At 40.5% G+C, this 17,572-nt stretch overlaps 1 protein-coding gene across 4 annotated transcripts in view; it reads left to right on the top strand.

The window, feature by feature from the left end:
- The window catches only part of LOC119008767 (cadherin-12-like), a 104,565-nt gene that overhangs the window by 55,702 nt on the left and 31,291 nt on the right, over positions 1–17,572 (top strand). For all 4 annotated transcript variants that reach the window (XM_037079413.1, XM_037079416.1, XM_037079415.1 and 1 more), the window contains 3 exons: positions 3,516–3,635; positions 6,116–6,283; positions 9,927–10,114. In XM_037079413.1, coding sequence (XP_036935308.1) covers positions 3,516–3,635; positions 6,116–6,283; positions 9,927–10,114 — 476 coding nt within the window. The remainder of the gene's footprint in view (positions 1–3,515; positions 3,636–6,115; positions 6,284–9,926; positions 10,115–17,572) is intronic.

The following is a 17,572-nucleotide window of genomic DNA, read 5'->3' as shown; positions in this document are numbered from 1 at the left end:
TATCATCCACAGTGACTTGATTTGCCAATAAAGATAGAGAAACCGGTACTTTAAGGATCTGATTAGAACTCTTTGCACTGAGTTCTTTGTTTTCTTCTTCGACTTGGAATACAAAAGTTAAGTTTCCGGAGCATCACAGGTACAACCAGAGGGGCAAAGCTGCTCCACAGCAGGTTCTGACATTTCACAGAACCAGCTATTCTCGGTGTGCCCTGAGTATATTTCACCGTTTTGTCTTTATACACCCCGCCACCCCCAGGGAGAACAGATCAAGTAAATTCGCTGGCAGAATGGTTCCTCTTGATCTGAATGGCAATGAAGCCCTCAAAACTCCACATTCAGCAATCTCTAGAGGATGTGTAGAAAGCGGGAACAACACAACCTAGCCCCAGTGAACACTCTCAATCATAAGCTGCTCTGCGAGTGTTTACTGGGGAATCAGAGAGGCTTTCAAGTTTATCAAAAAAAGAAACATCTTGTGTGACCACAGAAGCAGAGCAGAGGGATCAGCTTTAAACTAGCATTAAAAACCACCCACACAGAATTAAGTAGATGATCAATTAGATAACTGACAAAACTAATTGCTGTGTTCATTATCGTTTTTGAATTTACCAAACAATTTTAAAAAATGTCACTCAGCATAATAAGTCATCTGAGTCATCACTTTGATAGTTGCTATTCATGTATACACATCATTATCTGTGACACTTTAGCAAAGCGTTTTTCTAAAGTTGTTTGACTAATGAGAGACAGATTCAAAAAAATAGTGGCCAAAATTGATGCAGCAGTTGGAGACATGGTCTGACATTTAGTCCCTATTACACCCCTCAAAACTCTAAATCCTCATCAGATCATCGGAAAATAACCAGAACTACATATTTTAAGGGTTTCACTCCTATGTAATGTTACATAGGTCATTTAAAATGTGTTAATGATGTAACCTACATAACATCATATCTATATCCAAACCTAACCAAATAGTTCCTGGTGCATAGACATAATCAGTGGTTTTGGTGCCAAAACCTAACTATGTGGTTTTGGTGCCAGTCGAACAGTCAAAAAGTCACAGTATATCATAATATATGAATTGTTTGTCTGCAAGCTTTATTTTAAGAATCTAACTGCACTTGTATATTGCAAATTATTGCTAACTTGGCTGCGGCGCTGTTATCGTCTAGAACATTTGTTGGTGTGGTGAGTAGAGTGTCGGCTTAAGGAGAATGACCAAGTGGCTAATTTGATGAGTTGGGGGTGAGAACGTGGTGATATGTTATATTGATAAAAGTAAATTTAAAAAAAGAAAAAATACAAAAACAAATTGAATTCCCACACTTATTGTGCTCTTACTGACAGAAATGATAGATACATATGTGTCTTGATACAAGACTTATGGGTGCAGAGATACTCTTCAGGGCCACCCATTGTAGTTGAAGGCATAATAGTCATCAGTTAAGCTAATAAGTGTTGCTAAATTATGCAAAGTGACACCAGCAGCAAGAATATCTTATCTGACAAGTCAGTTGAGAATTTCACACATCCCACCTGTAATTTGTGTTAGCAGTTAGCTCGACTGCCAGTGCACAAAATATTTCAGACAATGCTGGCGGTGTGGGAGCTGCAACTATTCTATAAACATCTCACCAACTAAAGTCTCTATCAATATTTATATCATCAAGTCCATGAACCATCATACCCCCTGTGTCTTTGGTAAGAATCTCTCTATTAATGTTCTTATGTGAGCTGGGCAAAAGAAAAGCTAAAAGATAGATATTCTAAATAAAGAAATGCAGTAATGGCTGTTAATGGAAACCAACCAAAAGAGAAACAGTATCATATCACTGATAATAACCTGCAGACTCCTGTAGAGTCGTTGGCAATTAGCTTGTTCTTAAATTGTTTGGAGGACGTGACAGATTTGTGAAAGGTATTTCAGAGACTTGGAAACATGTAATTACCACAAAACATCTTAGGCTTGACAAGTTTGTTGATTTCTTTTTCTGTGCTTATAAATATTTCAAATTCGTTAATATGACACGAACTTCAAAAGGCCACTCCTGAACAGATGAGTTTTTTAATTGCACTTAATCTTCTTTTTTTTGCTTCATATTGGAATCTTTAAGTTGTGTATGTATATCTGTGTCCTCTGCATGAGTGTATCATTATCATGATTTATCCAATATTGTAATCTCAAGAACAAATAATGAAGTTGGATAAATAATCTATATTTTGCAAAACTGGTCTGCATTCTCCTCCCGTGTTTACCAGCAATGACCTTTGAAGCCATTCTGTCCGCCTACTTCTTCATCAAACACCTAAATTTCCATAATTGTGTGAAGAGAATTTATTCCCCACGTTTATGTGTTTTTTGTGTCACGCTGAGGGTAAAGGCTGTTGCCTGTGTCTCCCGGAACCGCGTAGGTGTCATCCATACTTAAAGGCTTTTAAACTTTCACTACATCTGAGCAGTCGGAGCTGGAGGATTTCCTCTCTTTCTGTATTATCGCATCTGTTGTACATTTGTGTTGAACACGATGCAGTCCGTCTCCGGTACGTCTAATCAGGCATGTGTAGCTTTGTTAGGGAGGACTAAGACACTAATCTCTCTCACCTAATGTTTTAATGCCATTGTTGCCATCTGCTCAGACGACAAAGCCTATTTAATATACGACAAGTTCTTCACAGCCAACTAGGAGCTTACCCGAATCTGAAATGGCTGTGTGAATGACATCCCTCTGGTCAGAGTCTCCTGTCCTACAGATCCTGTGCTTGAAAATATTTTGCACAGCACGCTTCTAAGCTAGCCAGATGTAGGTGTGTGATTGATACGTGAACATACAAGCACAGAGCTGTCAGCCCATAAAGGCATCCATGTCAACCTGTCTGCAAGTCATCTTTTATTAGAATCTGCCCATCTGTCCACACCAGACTTACGCCTCGGAGTTTTAAAAAAAGTCAGACTGACATTTTTTGTTTGACGTTCTTCTCCAACTGGAAAACTTTTGATTGAATCTGTTGGATTTAAATACATTGTAAATAAGGACACTGTTAATGGAATAGTGTTTCCAATGCCAGCTAGTTAAGGGGGATGAGCCAAACCTCCAACAAGTAATTATTCTGTCCCTCTTACTGCAGGGGTTTGGACGACTGCCATACTAATACTATTCCTGCCATGGCCCTTTGTGTTCTTAATGGTAGCATTGTATAATGAATCGCTACACAAGAGCTTTTTTTCACCCCCTGCCCACTTAGTAATCCTACAAATGTGCAAATCAAAACATTCAACAGAAAACATTCATCCCGACACTTCCTCTCTCCACCACACTCCTCCTCGTTGCACTCCATCAGGGACTCTGACTGTTCAGCACTAGCTCTAGCTTTCTCTGCTGTGATTCATCATTCATTGTGTCAGGTGAGATTGGTCAGTAAACTGATGAACTTGAAAGAGTTTGGATTTCAGTCTCACGAGGAAACAAATAAAGTCTAAGTCAATATGTCTTCCCACTCTTCTCCCACAGGGACGTATGTGACGCAGGTGACAGCCACGGATGCAGATGACCCCACCTACGGAAACAGTGCTAGAGTTGTGTACAGCATCCTCCATGGCCAGCCCTACTTCTCTGTTGACCCTAAAACAGGTACTTACCTTTTGAAGATTTATGGAACAAAATTATGTTTCAGTCGGTGTGAAGTTCATAAACGTCTTAACATTTATACTTAATCATTTTGAATGTTTGATTCAAAAGAAAATAAGCACTTATATTTTAAAATGCAGTAAGGCAGGGAAATATGGTTATTGAGACTTGAAAGATATGTATGTATGTATAAGTGCATGCGTAAGGGTGTAGACCAGTGCAATCATATATCATGAGAATAAAACAGGCTCCAGAAATAACCCCTGGGGCACTCCACAAATCAGTGGGCCACGAAAGGAAACATGCTCTCCAATAAAGACTGAATTATTTATTTGACAGGTATGAAATAAAGGGTCAGTTATACCAAACAGCTGCTCAATCAATCATTTAATATTTTCAAAAAACATTGAAAATGCAATAATGATCATAATAGTAAAGATTACAATGTGATGTGAACTAATATGAAAACGTGCAAACACTCAATCACATCTCTTAATTTTAAGTGCAGTGATAATGATATTGTATATTTCTTTATTGAGGGTGCAATATGTACGAATCGGCCGCCTGTGGAATTCAAACTCCTAACAAGTAGGGGTTCACATATCGCCATTATAACCACTAACTGCTGCTAGGTATAGCTGATGTTAGCTAGTTTGCTCAGATAGCAGTGCAACTAGTGGTCAGACTGTTTTTCCACAGGCAACAAAAGAGCGTTCGGCCAAAGGAGGCTTCCAGGTCAGTGGTGGGAGGGGACACTGTGCTTAGGACTAGCCTGTTAGTTATAAGGGGAGAGTAATCATTTGTGCCGTACATACATACCTTTCCTTCCCCAACGATTGTGCAAACTGATAAGCTGAAGAACAGAAATATGTATTTTACTAATTAAAGCTCAGAACCAAAAACACCACTGCAGCTACTTACACAACGTCGTCTGTTATTCCCTCCTCATTTCCCTCAATAATACGTTGTCAAAAAACATTTGTCAGTATGGCTAATCAACATTGTCAGGAAATGACTCAGAAAAATGTTAGAGACATCATAAAAATGCCAAAATTCACTGGAGAGGGACTCTAAAAGTGGGTAATGAGCTCGCTGGGTCTGAACTGATCACTCTGATATGAGGTAAACATCCAGGAGATCTGCTCCAGAGAAAGCTAGATGGAAAAAAAAAATGTCAAATTTATAATGCCTTTTAACTACAGTAGCTCTAAATATGGTAGTTTCTTGCTTGCTGGGGTGGGGGGAATGCCATCACATTTTGCAGCATATCAAACTGTCAGCTGTACTCCCAAACTGACAGTCTCAGCGTCAGGAAAAGAGCTGCGATCTGAAAACCACTGGTGACTCTCTGCTGCAGGCTTAGTGTGGAGTCATCCAGCAAACTGCTAAAGGTAGCTTCAATCAAAAGACAAATGACACTTTATGCCTTCCGTTGTTATTTAGTTATTTCCACATTATTTATACCTGCACTTTGCCTGGTGTAGGCAGATGGTGTCATAGGAGGAAAATTGCAGTAAAATGGTTGCAGAGCGACAGCAGGGTGGGATATGGCAAATGACTGCTCTAAATCTGCAATACCTTCACACCTGCAGTGTTTGCTGGTAGTGGGCTGCTGTTGGCTTACTATCTGGGACAGTTCAAAGCATATGAAAATAGGTTCATACATATCACACAGGCAGATACGCTGGAATCTGTTGCTGATTATGCTGCTCATCCCAGAGCTTTACAGAGCGCACACTGAGACTGTATTTCAAACCGGTGCTGGAAAAAATCAAACTGTTAAAGAAAATGTTTGCCCCCGCTGGGCCTGCAACTATCTCCAAAAGCACATCAACAAGGGGAACAAACACTGGGAGGAAAAAGGGGAGCAGTGGGAGGGGAACAACAACAACATATATAGCATTACGCATGTCACAGAATTATCCCTCGTGCAGACGGACATCCACCCTTCTCACAAAAAAAAAGAAAAAAAAAAAAGAAAAGGACACCACCTTCAAAACTAAACATGATCTTTGATTTTGGTGTGGGGGGGTTGCGAATCAAATGGTGCATCCTCACCATGTTAAATGAAATACAAGGGAGGAAAGAGTGCAGACCCACCTATGCTGCCTGCTGCGCTTTAGCCTGCCAACCTCCTACTGACCTCGCTATTAATCTGCAGTACAAACGCTCTCTGATCTCAGGGTCTCTGATCCTCAAGTGAATCATTATATGGCTTCACCATAGTCCCCCTATTGAATGTCAAGTGTCTCCAGTTTGTGAGATGACCTCTATTTCAGCCATGGTCAGAGCCACACGTGTAACTTCTTCCTGCAGAGCCGACTCCGTAGGTGAAAATATACAGTGGTAAACTGAGGAGCATTCAGCGTCCAAAATATTTCCCTTGTCTTCTTTCCTTTCACTGCATCTCACTATCCTCTCTTCTTCCTCTAGTTCTCATTGCTTTATGATCTGTATTTCTCATCCATCTTGCTGTTCACCAGGGGTTATAAAGACAGCCTTGCCCAATATGGACAGAGAGGTGAAGGAACAGTACCAGGTATTAATCCAGGCCAAGGACATGGGGGGCCAGCTGGGAGGGCTGGCCGGGACCACCACCGTCAATATCACCCTCAGCGATGTCAACGATAATCCACCCCGCTTCTCCAAAAGTGAGTACCATTAGTAGATGATAGACATTAAAATATAATGGCTGTTTAACAACATCCTCTGCACAGTAATAATGCAGATGACCATACGTAGGTACACACAAATGTGATGACAAAATAAACACCCTGCAATTAGAACAGGGCAGGGGGTATTCATCATGCCTTCCCTTTTGTAATTGGTTTTCATTATTTGTCATTATACGCTGTCATAAGCAAAGGCCTGTTTATTTAGCATGATTGCATCTCCAGCTACTACTCCTGGCAAATAAAACCAGGATTGGGGTTATTTCGCTCACGGGGCATCCTTCTATATTTAGATCAGGGTTGAGCTGATGATGGTGCTGCATCAGGGATTGAGTCAGTGTATTTAAACACTGTATTTTATCCAGTATTTTGCATAAGCTGCTAAACCAGATTAATTTGATTGTAGCGTTCACCAGGTCATGTAAAAAGCCAAGCTTGGGGGGGAAAAAATACTCATTGGTGTAAACACATTGATCTCTGAAAGCTTCTCTACAGATCCTGGGCATTAATATTATACTGTGTGCAGAATGTATTCTGTTCCAAAACAGCAAGGGTACGGCAGGAAAGCAGAAATGCTGCTCTGTATGGATCCAGTTTCTTCAGGTATTTTGCGGTGACACCAAATGCTCTCCTCTGAATGTAAATACAGGCTCTCAGACGGTCAAGCTCCTTTGGCTGTGAGGAAAAGATGATATTTCCATAATGCTGTCACAGCACAGAGGTTTGGGCCAAGTATGGCGGCTCCTCTGCCCTGTCCCAAATCCTCCCTTTGTTTTCCCCTTGTTTCCCTCTATAGAAGGCTTACAGGTCAAAGACATGTGTTGGAGGACCACATGCAGGACCGGGACCATCAGATGATTCAGTTTATGATATTAGTGCTGGATCCATCCCACATCTGTCTGTTTCCATAAACCCCTTGTTTCCTCCCTAGTTATTATGGATTCATTATTTTTAAACCATCAATCCACTGATTGAACCTCTCTGCTGCTGATGGCGCCAGATGTGGTCGTGGCTAATAGCAGCGTGTATACCTGCATGTGGCTTTACTTAATAATCATAGAAGCTTGTTAAATCACTGCACTGAGAGTGCCACATAACAGCTGTTTGTTAACTTCTAACCTTCAACTCGTGCTGTTTTGGCACTGGAACGAGCCAACAAAAAGAGACGTCCTTGTCCGATAGTTGAAAAGACATGAACCTTGAAGGTGTCCTTGAGAGTACTTGATTATTTATTGAAATTATAGCACCAAAATTCATTCATATGCCTTGGCTCCCCTCTCTCAATCCTGGGATCAGCACTGAGGAAAAGGCTAAGATCCACAGTAAAATTGTGGAATAACAAATAAGAGACTATAGTGCTATAACCTATACATCACAGTTAGGGGTAGGAATCGAGAACCGGTTCCGACTCAGAACTGGATCCAACTGACCAATTCCATCAGAATTGTACGCCTTCAACGTACCGCCTGCATACGATTGCCAAGTTAGCACTTGTACGCACATCAAACTAATTTATTTAGACTATATTTTCTTTGTACACATATCTTGTCAAGGTGAACTACTCAGGAATCGATATGAAAATTGATAAGAAATTGGCTTGATAGACAGAATCGACAATTTCATTGATATTGATAAAAACTTATCAATTCCCACCCCAATCACAGTAGTATGTCAGTCACAACCCACTTGCAAGAATAAATGATTGCAAAGTATGTTTTTGCAAAACCACTGATCAAAACTTAATGATCTTCCTGTTGCAGGATTACAGTTCTTGATATTCAATTTTCAATTTTCCTTTCGTCACATTGCTTTGCTTATACTCTGGTTAGGTTTAGGCACAAAAACACTAGGCTAGGGTCAGTAAAACCTCATGTTTTGGCTTAAAATTAGTGTTTGGTTACCACAAACATGGTTGCCCGAGGTCACATAAAAAAAAAAAAAATACAATTTTATTGCCACAAACATGGCTGAAGACACCGCAAGGTCCCTTTAAAACAGTATGGTTATGTTGCCACAAGCACAGCTGCAAGTAGCTTGACTTCCCGTAAAAAAAAATATTCATTTTGTTGACACAAACACAGACATAAATTGTCCTGAGGTCTCCTTCTAACTACCCAGTGGCATCTTGCTTATGAATATTAAAATGCATGGTCTTGCATTAGAAATATCCTTTGGTTTTGCCCTCACAAGTGTTGCAAAGCAGACTCAGACTCCTCTCCACCCCCTGGTGTGATAGTCTGGTAATAAACATGAAATGTGCACATGATATGGTACATCTTGTAGACATGTCAATATTTACCCCATGACATAACATAAATTTGAATTAATCTGTGCTTTAACTGCCAGAATTTTATGCTTTCATGCAACTAGGCTGTATCTAATGATATGGAACAACTTTGAACATGGGACTGATCAGCTACGATTTACATTTACAGTGTTCGGGGAAGAGGCTAGTATTTTGATTCAGTTTCAGTGCATTTACTTTGCTCTTGCACCCAGTAAAAAGAAATCTCCTCTCTGCCAAGCAGCATTCCTTTTGGCCCATCTAGTGCCTGACACTCCTGCCTGGCTTATTGTAGACATTTATGTGCAAGTGCATCCATCTCCTGGTTTGATGCCATTGTGTGTCAAGTAGCACTATCCTCAGAAGGACTATCTAAGACACTCACATTCCTCTCTGGCACATCGTTTTGGTGGTGAATGGATCAGTTCTGAAGCTCAAGTTCAAGTTGGGTTCAAGTTTAAATTTGGTCCTTTATGATTCTCTGTTGCAGCAGAGAAACTTGTCAGGAATGTCTTCAATCAAAGTTGGAATGTGTTCAGAGGCTGCACTGTTTTGGGGCAGCAGGTAGTGTACGGCCTCATGGAATTCACTCATTCTCTCACAATGAATAGTCCAAATAAATGTTGTCTAATCTCTGACAACCGCCACTTTCAAAATGAATGTCACATTTCCTGACATTTTTTTGAATTCACACAGTTCTGAGCATAGAATGGGATGCTTAATTCCCCCCTAAAAATATCCCAAGTGCTCGGAATAATTTTTACATTATCATAGTGTTGCTGAATTGCCCATGGCAGCTCCATGATGCCACCAGGTGTTCGCGCTAGATTTGTAATGCCACTGTAAAGTCTGAATCTCTCTCGCACTGGCAGATGCTTTTGTTCAAACAGCAAGCCATCTCAGAGAGTGAAGGGAAGCAGTGAGAAAGATAAATGCCCACCTATTGTCAAGTGTAAGTGACAATCAATCAACACAAACTGTTGTTTCCTATTTTTCTACCCAAGTCCTCAGCAGTGATTTCTGCTGTTGGGAGTATCAAAGCCGCTGAGCTCTTGTGTGTGTTGATCGCACAGGTTATGCGAGCCAATTACAAGATGCCGAGCAGCCTTGATGTCCAAACATGTCAAAATTGAATAATGTCATGCTCATAGCTACAGGACTGACTTCAGACAGAAGCATATCAGCTGCCTGCCTGTGGGTGGATAAGACATCCTTGGGCAGATGCGGGACTACATGAAGGACAGAGGATATGAAGAAGCTCAGTGTTTGCAATCGGATGTCAAGTGATGATAATAAATGAGCCAGTCTGAGTCGGCTCTGATGTTTGTTTGTTGACAGGCTTCTTTCACTTAAGAGTTCCCGAGTCCTCTGCAGTGGGATCAGCTGTCGGAAGGATCAAAGCCCACGATTTGGACATCGGGAAAAATGCAGAAGTAGAGTACACCATTGTGCCAGGTGACGGAGGTGCCATGTTTGACATCACAACCAACGAACACAACCAAGAGGGAATCATCATTCTCAAAAGGGTACGTAATCTCAGACACTGTGAATTCTTCTCTAAAAGCCAGTCATCAACGCTCTCCTCTCAGTCATGGCTGGAATTAATGCTGTGGAAATACCAAAAGGTAAAAAATTGAGGAGGTTTTGAGTTAAGTAAATTAGACATATCATTTTAAGTTGTTGAAAATTTAGTTTGTCCAGAGGGCTTGTTAAAAGATACCCGGTTTTGTCGCCACAAACAGGTCCTGTTCAGAAATATATGCTGTGGTGTCAGGCCTATGGATGTTTAAATGCTGTGGTCCCTCATCTAATGTATCAGGTCATTTTGCACATACAAATATTGAAACACAGACTTGAACAGTGGTCACTGGCTTGGCAGGTCATGTGGTACAAAGCCTATGATGTGCACAAATTTGCCTATGTCTGTGCTTTGCAGAAATGTTATTTGCAAACACTTTTCTAATGGCATCCCAGGGGATTCAGACAGCATCCTATCATGACAGTACCATAACATGTTACGTAACATAATCAACCTGACAATGTGAACAGCAGGGTTTTATAAAGAACTTAAAACGAGGCAATGCACAGAGTTGTCACTCGGGACTTCTGAAGTGCTGCTCTTGCTTGAAAACTGCATTGTAACTTCAGTTTTTTTCTTTCATGCTGGAGAGGCTGTCGGAAACCTGTCCAAGCCCTTCCTGCCATGAGAGATCAACACATGAAAGAAATACTATAGGAACCATCAAGGAAATTTAAAAAAATGAAAAGAAATCATAGGTGACGGGGCACACGGGATATTCAAGGTAACAGAAAGAAAAAAAAAATATCCTCAAATCACACAAACATACTGCGTAGTACGTGTGTGTGTGTGTGTATATATATAATATATACCCTCCCTCAGCAGCTCGGAGGTGGGGGTGTTGCAGCACTCCACTCCACTACTTCCCGCAGGATATCTGAAGCTCCAAAGCTTCCAAGTGTTACGTTTCCAAAGGTGATTCTCCTTCCCTTCGTAGTATATTTTGTATTTGCATGCACTTACTCCAGCAAATGAAATGAGTTACAAATAACCATTAAATATGAATATATTTTAAAAAAAATAGATAAATAAAAAATCAAATAAGATACGGTGTCGAAACAAGATGTAGCAGCAGGACACTTGGCAGATGCTATGGCTGAACCTGTGATCTCTCAGCTGTGTGATGTTGCTCTCAAACTGTTTGTCTCCTTCCTGTCCATGCCCTAAAGCCTAGCTCAGAGCAATGGCATATCTCTCTCTCTGAGCTCCTGTGCTATATAAAGCATTCACTCAGCATGCCAGGGCTCATTTACTATGCCATATGTTCTTTTTTTTGCTAAATGCATTAAGACATCAGATGCACGGTGACCCACAGCAAGAGGTCTCAGCCTTTGGTTGCACTTTCCTTGAACCGCGGATGGAAAAGTATCTAATTTAATACAAAGTTTTACCACATATAGCATTGGTGGGGCTGTGATATCTCTCCACTAAATGGCAAGTGGCACAAAAGCACCAGTGATATTAGAGAAATTTATTACTCCGAGGATAAACCCTTTGAGGTCTATCATCTCATTTTCAAGGGGGACCCACAACTGCCAGAGGTGAAAGGAAAAGGACATTACAGCCACAGACTAAAATTAGAGGGAGAAATAGAGTGATCCAGCCAGCGCAATGAGTACCTACCCACCAAATAGCTCAGCTATAATAAGACTTATTATGTAATCAATTATTAATTTTAGCCTATATATAAAAAATTTAAAAAGCTCTGTTCCGAGATTCAGTTCATTCATACAAAATAGCATGACCTTATATCCTAAGGAGTGAATTAACAAATGATGGATATTTCATTTCATTTCAAGTATGCCACCGTGCAGCTTTCTCCAAATAATTACGGGAATAATAGGACATTCAATAATAGAGCTCACAAGTGCTCCATGGTAAAGCCTGTTATGTTATGAAATCTGATGTTACCATTGAAGGGGAATACTATGTTTTAGGAGACACTACAGTTGAATAAGATGAAATATCCAACCAATACCCCGACACTTCCCCAACTGATTGCTTATATCAAGACAATTATTTTTCAATGCAATCAATTTTCTCCATGTTTTGTAAAATTAAATGTAATATGCATCATACTGTGAATAATTGACTAAACCTTTTTAGTAAATTTTTTTTTATTAAACCTTGAGAATAGTTAGATATGTGTGAATTTGCATAAATGCAAAAAAAAAAAAAGAAAAGAAAAACCCAAGAACATCTAAACTAAACTGATTTTCTACCCCAATGCTATTAACCCCGAAATTGATTGAAAATCAGCCCAACAGCTATTTACTGCATTTCCAGGAAACTTCTAACTTGTTTACTGCTTAACTTCCCGCAGAACCAACAGAGCCAATTTAAATTGTAATTAGTTTGGTCTCACTTTCCTCAGTAGGCCACTAAACAGTAAACTGTTGCAGTTTAATTTCCGACTAGTTAATACTAACATCTGCCGATCATGCCAGCTTACCTTCCAGCTAGTTTCTGTCCCCCTTCTGAAGGTCAATAAATTGATTTTTAATCAGTTACATTTTGTTCATTTTACCATTTCAATCTTCTAAAAAGAAATTGGCATTTAAGAAAATTGTTCCATTGTACTCACTTCAATTAAGTGGCCTGCTGAGGGTAAGTTAGACAGAAACTAGTTTGAAATTAAAATGGCATGATCAGTAGAAGTTAAGCAGGAACCAGTTAGACGTTTCCTGGGAACATATAAACAAAATTACCAGCTATTTGATATTGTTGGAAAGTATCAGAACATTATTATTAAGTAAGGCAAGGTAATTATCATTGTCATTTTACATGTGTTGCTCGGTTAAGACCTCATACTGGACATTTTCTTCCCGCTAGCCAAACAGCAGACATGATATGTGGGCAAAACAGGCCAAAATCTCAAAACTGACCAGTGCATGATAAAAACAGTGTTGTAGCCTGTTGTGTCTCCCCTTAAGTCAACTCCTCATCTGTGTCCATTCTCTGTTGTGACACTCTCCTTCAGATACGCCTAGTTAAAAAAGATCCATCAAGTCCAGGCACAGTAAATAGAAATAATATCGTTCTTCTACCCACAGGCTTGACTGTTGAGAGCAACAGCATGATATCACTCCCTCTTTGGGCACTGAAAGCATTCAACTCTGTGACAGTGGGTGTGTAATATGCATTTATGTGTGCTGCATGAGCGCAGAATAAAAAGAGTCCCAGTATGGCCTCGTCATAGATCCAGCCACCAACTCTTTAGAGGTACGCCTTCTTTTAAACATGGGGCAAGCATGAATGCATCATCAAGGCCATTATTAGAAGCATGTTTGCGAATTAAGTCCTCATCAGACTGACCCGTATGCCCTGAGTGTACAAGCTATGCACAGAAGAATCTGGGCTTACAGATGCTGGTTTGTTTGCTCCCTCTAATCTGTCTGGTATACTATGGCAACAAGTATTGCAGGCGTGCCAGGGTTAGTAAACAAGACTGTTCAACGTGCAGTTTTCATATTTGGAGCCACGACTGAATAACAGAGCTTGCTCACGCTTCCACACCTCTGCCAGCACGCTATTAAAATACATCATGTCAGTATCACTTGAGCAGCTGGCGAATGTTTGCTTCAGCGTCTCTCTGAGGGTGTGATGTAACAGTTAAGAAGAATATAATATGAATGTGTTAAAGTTAGAAGGTCTCACCCACACATCAAATTCCACAGGTGCACACATACGCAATTTCTGATTTGTTTATGATCAGAAGTATAAATTTTCAACCTGATGTGTTGTTGCATACACACACACACACACGCACATACACACACACAGTCAGATATGGCTCACACAAGCCCCTTGCACATTGACTTCTTCATACTCTGTATTGCGTCGTTTCCCTTTGGCAGAATGCACTAGACCCCCGTGGTGAGTTTAAATGTCATTTGTTGTTAGCGTTTCTGACTTTCAAAAGAAAAAAAAGGAGCTGCAGAGCAATGCTAAGATTGCAAAAAATGTCTCTGCGATACAGAAATGGAGTATATTGTCAGAGATGTTTTTTTTTTTTTTCCTGTGCAGTGAGTTCTCTTGTCGAATGCTGTTTGAGTTTTTGGTACATACTTCATCATTTCTAAAGCAAGTAAATTACAAATAATTTTTAAGGAGAGGTCCCACATGGGTCAGAGCTTTACAGACCTTACCATAATGTCAACAATAATCTTGTTAGAGCAACGTTTGCTATTTACATACAAATGGCTATGTCATTTTGATTGGATCACAAAGAACTATTCGCAAACTCACTTATGCCATGTCCTGTGACATCAATACAATAGACAAGAGAGGCAGTAATCACAGTGTGACTCATGATACAATACAATATATAACAGAAATAATGCCATACGTTATGATAAAGTTCATGATATGTTGCCCATGATAATTTTGTAATAGTCGATATATTGCAAAACTGTCATGAATTCTGGTGAATAAAAAGTAGCCCTGAAAAGGCAAAGCACTAGAATGATGTAATTTTTGGTGTTGTGGTCTCAGTTTTGCAAACTTTGAACTACACAAAAAAATGCGTAGATTGTTCTGCTTCTGCCTCCTTCTAACATGCACGCACAAACTGCATCCTGTCCATGTCCATGTGTGACATCAATCAATAAAATCAGAGCTTTGGTCACAAACAGTCACACACAGTCTGTCCTTCCTCCAAAACTTTACCACTTTACACTTAAATTCACTTGTGCAGGATACAAACAAAATGTGTCTCATCTAATCCTGTCGTTTCCATGCAAATTCACCCTCAACTTAATCCTTGAGTTGTTAAACATCTGTTTTGTTTTGACTTTTTTTTGTCTCTTGTTTCATTTCATGGATACAGCGCATATTTCATCTGATTGCAAAGGTAATGGGCAAAAAAAAGTGCAGCCACTTCTATCTGTCTTTGTGCCTTTCAGGGTATTTCTGATGTAAGTGTCTAAAATGTTCTTTGGGGGAATGCAAATCTGCGTTTGTTTTTTCCTGATGTATCAGGCTGAGGTATTCGTTAACCGGTACATTTTTAGTACATGCCCCAGCACACAAGCACACAAAGGTGTGCCATGCTTTGATCCCCCAAAATATGCAGCTGAGTGAGTAATTGATTCCCTGCTCAGTGTAAGAGCCCCCTCAGTATTCTCTGTGCATGTGTTTGAACACGTGCAAATCTGTGAGTGTTAATCAGGCATGTGCGCTCACATACACTAAATATACTGAATGAGTGAATTGTGCAAACAGTTGTGGTTATAGATCACAGTATAGTGACCTTCTCATAGACAGTAATGGAATAACAGAATGAGACAAGAGGCAATTATGATGTAAATGAAGACAGTTATTTGTTTACATCGTGTATACCCTGGATGGATGGTGAGGATGCATCATTCCTCCTATTGTTTCACTTGCAGCGTTTGATATGCTGCCATATAACAATGAGCCAGTGTGATGTATTCCCTCCAGTGGTAGGCTACCACACAAAGGCATTGTTGATGGGGGACATTCTGATCGTCTTTAACTGACCAAGCTCCCCCCCCCGCAGTGTAATTTACTAAACAGCATGTGCCTCTGTCCGTGTGGGATTGTGATATTAGCAGGACACGGACCAGAAGACAACGAATGAGCTGTGCCATGGAAAGGTATGGGGAGTAGGTAGCTGGAGACGAAGCCTTTATGAGTTGTTCACTGTGTTCCCAGAATGCTGACCCGCCCACAGACTTGTCTTATTTTCAGATTGGTGGAATATCCCCAGAGACAGGTGTGCAAATGTGTGCAGACAATCTCTCTCTCTCAACCCCTCTTCCTCATTCTATCCGTCTCCTTCTCTTTCGACTTCCCTCCCTAGCACCGGCGTTGGAAAAAAAAAAAAAAAACCCAGCAGGACAGAGACGAAAAGCCACATTGTACACACAGAGCAGAGTTTGGCAGAGCCCAAATTAGAGACTCGGGAAGGTTGGTTATGATAAGAGGATCAGGCTGAGTAATGGGTTCAAAGGATGATCGTCTGTTTCCCAGTCTGCCGATACAGAGGGAGAGGAAAAAAGGGGCACAGAGGCATGGAGGGGGTTTGCACATCCCATCTGCAAAACATAGGATTATGGGAGACAATAGATCAATCCACCAATGAAATTCCCAGGGAGCCGTGCAGACAAATGTGTGCAGACAAATGTGAGCACATGGAGCGACATACTGTACATGAAGAAGCACCTGGAAGGACACAGCCACGCTCTGACACAGCTACAGATGCAGCATGCGGAGAGCGATAGCACTCCCACACATGAGGAGCGGTGTCTTGATAACCTTGGGTGGCGTTTGCAGAAATCATTTTTAGTTAGATTAAGTGTCGTTTGTCCATTTGCATGTTTATTTACCTCCTCCTGGGAGGAAAAAAAAAAGATGGCAGATATGCGTAATTGAAATTTGCTGTTGTAAGCCTGGAGGAGCGGCATTGTTTAATGACAGCATGTGTGGCACAATATTTGCTGGCTCACATTCAGGGAATCCATTTTAATACAGGACTATCTCCTCACTGTACAAACCAAATGCCCCCAGCGGCCACAGTGCATTGAATAAAGAGCATTTGCTGCAGACCTCTGGCGCTGCCTCTAAATCCGTTGCCCCAGAGTGTCAGAGGATTTCACAAACACATTGTAGAGAAGTGCAGGTGACTTGTATCCTGCCAACTGCTCCATGTGCACTGCAAAAACTGGTTTACTCTTTTATTTACAGGCAAAATATGTAGTAGAAGTTAATCATGATCATAGAAAATAATTAGGAAAGATATTATTGTACAGAAAAGTTCTTGTACTCATTTCTTTGGCTTGTCACTAAGGTGTTATGAGGCTATTTTGAGTGTGTTGTTTGGTGTTTTGTTGCTAAGTTTTTCCAGTTTGTTACCAGGCTAATCAGGGTATATGTGGTGGCTGCAGCTCTGAAGATGGCACCTGTCCATCACTTGCGGGGTTAGTGGTTTGATCTTGTCCTTGGCCAAGACACTGAACCCCAGTTGCTCTCAGCAGAGATGGGAAGTCAAACACTTAATGACTTGACTTGCCTGAGACGTGAAGACTCAGATGAAATGACTCGTCTGTGTTTGGACAAATCCGTGTTGTCTTTGTCGGGTATTTTTGGCTGTCAGTATTTCACTGTTTAAAAGTGATGGGGAGAGAATGTTTATGGGATTGAAAATAAATTAAGTAGTGGATGAGCTCTATGAAGACTTCTTGCTTGATTACATTTATTTTGCTGAAAATCAATAATCATATTAAATATAAATTCAATTCATCATCAGACTGGTTATATAAGCCAACAATGTCATTATCTGTACTTTGTCTTTTCTCTTTATGAAGTTGATACTGCAGATAACACTGGGTGGGGATAGAAGTGACCTGACATGGGGCTTGACCTCACTTTACTTGACCATCCC

The sequence above is a fragment of the Acanthopagrus latus genome, chromosome 19 (genome assembly GCF_904848185.1).
Source record: "Acanthopagrus latus isolate v.2019 chromosome 19, fAcaLat1.1, whole genome shotgun sequence".
Classification (NCBI taxonomy): domain Eukaryota; kingdom Metazoa; phylum Chordata; class Actinopteri; order Spariformes; family Sparidae; genus Acanthopagrus; species Acanthopagrus latus.
The sequence above is the reverse complement of the archived record's forward strand: the minus strand, read 5'-3'. Positions and strand labels throughout refer to the sequence as shown.